The sequence below is a fragment of the Engraulis encrasicolus genome, chromosome 6 (genome assembly GCF_034702125.1).
Source record: "Engraulis encrasicolus isolate BLACKSEA-1 chromosome 6, IST_EnEncr_1.0, whole genome shotgun sequence".
In the NCBI taxonomy this organism is placed as follows: Eukaryota; Metazoa; Chordata; class Actinopteri; order Clupeiformes; family Engraulidae; genus Engraulis; species Engraulis encrasicolus.
In genome coordinates this window covers 26,304,495-26,309,824 of record NC_085862.1, presented here as the reverse complement: position 1 = coordinate 26,309,824, position 5,330 = coordinate 26,304,495, and the positions used below count along the sequence as shown (strand labels likewise).

Here is a 5,330-nt window from a genome sequence, read left to right as displayed (position 1 = left end):
TCTCTCTCTCTCTCTCTCTCTCTCTCTCTCTCTCTCTCTCTCTCTCTCTCTCTCTCTCTCTCTCTCTCTCTGTCCACACACACCCATTCAAATGGTCATTAATCTGTGATTGCTGAATGGTCATTTTGAGCAAGAGGGCCCCCCTCCCCCTTCTCAATGAATTGGTTATGCAACTAAGTTTATATAGGCTACTCTGAAATAACTAAATAAATAAAAGACATGTATTTAATTTGAGTGCCTCGTTCTCTGATCAGTGACAGAATGAGCGTACAGTACATTGGGGACAGGTGCTGTTGTGGTGGGGGAGGAAAACTGAAACATAAAGACATAGACAACAGAGAGAAGAGTCAGATTAGATCAACAATGTGCCTCCTCTACATCTGCATATGATTGCCAGCCACAAGGATGAATACCGACACACACACACATGCATGCCATAAGCTATGCCAGGAAGCCCCCTCAACCAACCCCGGCCGAATGCCTTCACTCTCAGGCAGAGTTGCATCAGGGTCTCGCTCCTCCGTCCCGACTGAGGAACTAGTTTTGACAGAGCGGAGAAATCCGAGAGTCTCTGGCCCCGCCTCTAGACAAACGCTGTCGGCCAATGAGGACGCCTGCTCTCACATGCCTACGAGAGCATGGGCATATATACCTCTCATGCCGCTGCACACAGGCATCCCAGACTGCAAGCGTGCAATCTGCAACTGAGGAAAGAACAGGACAGGACAGAGAGGAGAGAACTTAACAACTAACCCAAAAGCAACCAAACCAACTGCTGCAAAGCAACCAACTCACATTCATTCAGAAGAGAAGAAAACAAGAGTTGACTTTACAAAAAGATGACTCCTATCAAGTTGCTGCTTCTGGTGGCCATCCTGGTGCATGTCGGCTCCAGCTTCCCCATGGAGAGGAGGGGTGGTGGGGGGGGTGGTGGTGGCGGGGGTATGGGCCCTGCCGGCCGGGAGAAGGTGCAGTACGCCTCCTGGGACGACGTGAACGTGCTGGCCCACGGTCTGCTACAGCTGGGCCATGGGCTCAAGGACCACGTGGACAAAACTAAAGGCCAGATGAGGGACATGGCGGCCAAGCTCAAGGCCTTCAACGGCTCCCTGGCTGAGCTGAACAAGATCACCCGCCGGCTGCAGGAGGAAGGGGACGCGCTGAGGGAGAGGAGCAAGGAGACGCTGCTGGGACACAGGGGAGAGGAGAGCCAGAGCCAGAATCAGAGCCAGGACCAGGTGTCCAACGCCTCCAATGTGGAGAAGCAGCTGCAGGCTCTGGAGGAGGACATGAGGGCGGAGAGGCAGAGCGTGAAGGAGCGGGTGGGGAGCCTGGAGAAGAAGATGGAGGCTCTGCTGCTCAGGGCAGCCGGAGTTGGAGCTGGAGCCGGAGCTGGAGCCAGTAGTGCCAGTGCCAGCAGCACCAGTGATGATGACAGCAACCACAGCACCAGTGATCCAAACACACTACAGGTACACTCAACTTTTACACTAAAAAGTGTTATCAAGATGAAGATTTACAGAGTTGTTATGTTGTAGATAAACATTTCAGTATTTCGAATGGATTATATTCATTTTGTTACTTACTGTAATCTGTACTGTACTGTTAATCACCTGTTAGACGTTACTAGTTAAGTTGATCAGATAAAGCAGATGGTCTGAAGCCTAATCAAGCAATACTGCACAGCAAATGAGGATGACCACAACAGGATTATTATTAAAGCTTTACCAACTCATCAGGAGATGTGGGATTAGAGGTGGTCTTGCCACTAATTACTGCCAGGGCCGTTTCAAAACTCTGAGGACATGTTAAATTAAGCGAATAAATCCACATTGTTTCGGGCAAAATTGGCAGTTCAGCTGAGGTTGTGTCAGTTGGCAGCTGTGAGTGTGAGTGTGTGTGTGTGTGTGTGTGTGTGTGTGTGTGTGTGTGTGTGTGTGTGTGTGTGTGTGTGTGTGTGTGTGTGTGTGTGCGCGCGCGCGCGCGCGCGTGTGTGTGTGTGTTTGAGTGAGGTACACGGTGACCCAGTAGCTAACGTTGTGCATGCTTGATTGCACTTGTACAGTGGATGCTGGAGACTCAGAGCAAGCGCATCGACAACCTGGTGGAGAGGATTCGGCTACAGCAAGACAAGCTGGACAAACAGAATCTGCGCCTGCAGGCCCTGCAGACTGAGGTAATAATGATCAATAATAAGTTGCATTTTTTTAAAACATTTTATATTTTTTGTATCATACAGACAGGTAATTATGATCAACAATGAATTGCATTTTTAAAAAAAAAACATTTTCTGATGTTTGTATCGTATGCTTTGTTTGCATCTATATTAATTCTGTACATCCTATGTCTCTTTGACCACCAGGTGAAGCAGAGGAGGCTGAAGTCTGTGGTGGTGACTCGTAGAGCTGAAGAAGTCTCCATGGACGAACCACTGGAGCACGACCCCTCAAACGGTAATTAATAGAATTACATGAAACTAATTCATTATATTTGTACAGCTCGTTCAGCCAGCCTACTGTACAGTAGTCAGGAACTAATCTAGTCAATAAGATGTGGCCATCCCTCGTTGATAGTACCCGTTTCCAGAGGGATTTCCTCCTAATCTCTCCCTAAGATGGGTCAATAACAGCAGCCTTAATTAATTAATGCTACTGTTGGGCCTGGGGCAACAAGAGCTCTCAAGCTGAGACAAAACACCAGCTTACTGTACTGCTGCACTCAGTCCAAAACACTCCTGGCCTTGACAAAACAAAACAAGGCAGCAAAACAAGACACAGACATAAGAACACAAACCAGGCAAGAACATTTTGTCGCCATCTCCATGGCAATCAAATGTCCTGTGATGTAGGTCACCAGGGGAATTAGTGCAGTGCCTCGCTGTATGTCCCCCCCAAAAAAACAATTCACCTTGGCAAGATACCAGGGGCCCTTCCCTTGTACAATCTTGGCAATAGCATGCTTACAACTACTGGACCCCATCTCTAATGATCAAACTCTCTTCTAGTTGCATTGTTGGACAGTTAAACAACAACACTCAAGTTGTGCATATCTGCACGATATCAGAGGGGGTCAATGAGAGGAAGGAAGAGAGGGCCCTGCACTGTTGTAAATCAGGGCAAGATAGCAGCAGCTGCCTAGATACAGTAGTAGGCTATATCTTCCACAGACACGTACGTGACGTCATGTACTAGGACGTGAGGTGTAAAACATCAATCTAAGGTGTTGTTAAAGGGGGACTTTAGCTCAGGAAATTGCACAAACCTTGAGTTGGCAGAGTGTTCCCTTACACTGAGCAAAGTACACACAGCAGCAAACAAGCTGAAGAAACACAATGAGCGTGTTTTCGTGTTCCTGCAGGCTAGCTGCATTCCTTTCATCCCTATCAGCTGTGGCCTACTATTCATTTACCTGGATAGAAATACATGATAACAATGTAATTGATTGCAAAAGAAGTGTGTCCAAAAGCCCCAAAGAACCAAACTAGTGTAGTCAGACTTGTCATGCTTGCATTTGTTTGTGTGATTTCTGTTTGACTGCATTGAAATTAATGTGTGTTCAAACCTATCTATCTTTGCAGAGCTGCCCTCAGATTGCCATGAGCTGTTTCTGAGAGGGGAAAAACAGAGCGGTGTGTACACCATCCAGCCCCAGAAAGCCAAGCCTTTCGACGTCTACTGTGAAATGACATCAGGTAAGCAACGTGAGCCAATGTTTTCTGCAACAGATTGAAAACAGCTACAGCATCACCACAATCCAAACAATAAACCTTACAATGACCTCATTGTAGAACACAGAATGTGAGAATGTGATGTTCCATTCCTCCATGATACACAAGGCCTAGCTAACTGACAATGTTTTTGTTTATTTGGTTTCTATAGAGCGTGGATGGACTGTCATCCAGAAACGTGAAGATGGTTCTTTGGACTTCAACAAGCTTTGGAATGACTACAAAAACGGCTTTGGTGGTCTGAAAGGTAAGCATGGACAAATTCAGACAGAAGACATTAAAGCACAGACACAAAGCATCTTAGAGCCACTGTTACAAAACACATTTTAAGAGTCAGCAGAACAGTAAAATCACCCCCTTGACTGATTGAAACATTAAAATCTTAGTACACATAACTGTGTAAAATGCTACTGCTACTGCTGATGCTAACCTATCTCTCTTTTCTTTGCCTGTGTTTTCCAGGAGAGTTTTGGCTGGGGCTGGAGAACATGGCCGCCATCTCCAAACAGGCGCTGCACATGCTGCAGATCGAGCTCTCTGACTGGAGAGGAGAGACCCAGACTCTGAGCTACACCTTCCAGCTGGAGGGAGAGGAGAGCAACTACGCCCTCCACCTGCAGCCAAGCTCCCCTGAGGCTGCTGAGGGCCAACTGGAGAGCGCCTTGACCACCGGTCCTGAGGGCATTCCGTTCTCCACAGCAGACAGAGACCACGACCAGAAGGAGGACGCCAACTGTGCTGCACAGTTATCAGGTTAGCTTTGCTCTTCTGTATACTCTTTTGATGACTGACAACCTCCCAGAGCAGTCTCCGCAGAATCCTATTTTACTTTACGTATTCTAATGTATTTTATGAATGTGCTTTTGCTAGTTTGTGCTGAATCTCACAGCCATTGCCAATCGAGTCTTTAGTTTTAGGCACTCTGGAGTAATTCTCTGTCACTAACCTGATTATTTTTCTTATGTTTTTCCAGGTGGCTGGTGGTTCAGCAGCTGTGGCCACTCGAACCTGAACGGGCGGTACCAGAGCGGGCCCACCCTGACCCAGAGACACCACAGGAAACAGGTGGTGTTCTGGAAGACATGGCACGGCCGCTACTACCCCCTCAAGACAACCACTATGAAGATTGCTCCCATCGTCAAGTCTTAAAGGCCAACTTCCGATAAAACTCAGTTTTACTCACTCCTTTCGAAGATCGGACGGTCACCCCAAGTTAAACTCACTTGCAAGGCTCTCATAGCGGTGCGTCAACTCTCCTGGCTGTGTTTCCCGGTGTTTCCCAATTTACATCAATAATGCAGAGAAACGAGCGAATCACGAAAGCCTTTCTGTGTTTCGTCACGTCGAAAGAAGGCGTTGCCCACAAAGGTTTATATCGACCCATTTATCTAAAAACATGTCGAGTAATTTTTTTCTGCTTGTTTTCAAAACAAGCAACGTCTGGTGGTCCGAAACATAGCTTAGCTTAGCTATCAGCTGGTTGCTACTCTCAGGTACACACACAGCACAAAGCCTCATACATAAAGCCTGCTCACTCCGGTTGCTCCGTGCCTACAGCTCGCCTAGGGGTCGCTGTCGAAAGAGCACAGCCCTGAATGGAGCC

The 5,330-nt window shown here is 47.4% G+C and overlaps 1 protein-coding gene across 1 annotated transcript in view; it reads left to right on the top strand.

Moving 5' to 3' along the window:
• The first annotated feature begins 674 nt into the window (after window positions 1-674).
• The window catches only part of LOC134450987 (angiopoietin-related protein 4-like), a 5,741-nt gene continuing 1,085 nt past the window's right edge, over window positions 675-5,330 (top strand). Inside the window, exons 1-7 of the mRNA XM_063201065.1 lie at window positions 675-1,472; window positions 2,066-2,176; window positions 2,363-2,453; window positions 3,578-3,691; window positions 3,879-3,974; window positions 4,190-4,480; window positions 4,701-4,876. Of these exons, the coding sequence (XP_063057135.1) occupies window positions 840-1,472; window positions 2,066-2,176; window positions 2,363-2,453; window positions 3,578-3,691; window positions 3,879-3,974; window positions 4,190-4,480; window positions 4,701-4,876 (1,512 nt within the window). The 5' untranslated portion in view covers window positions 675-839. The remainder of the gene's footprint in view (window positions 1,473-2,065; window positions 2,177-2,362; window positions 2,454-3,577; window positions 3,692-3,878; window positions 3,975-4,189; window positions 4,481-4,700; window positions 4,877-5,330) is intronic.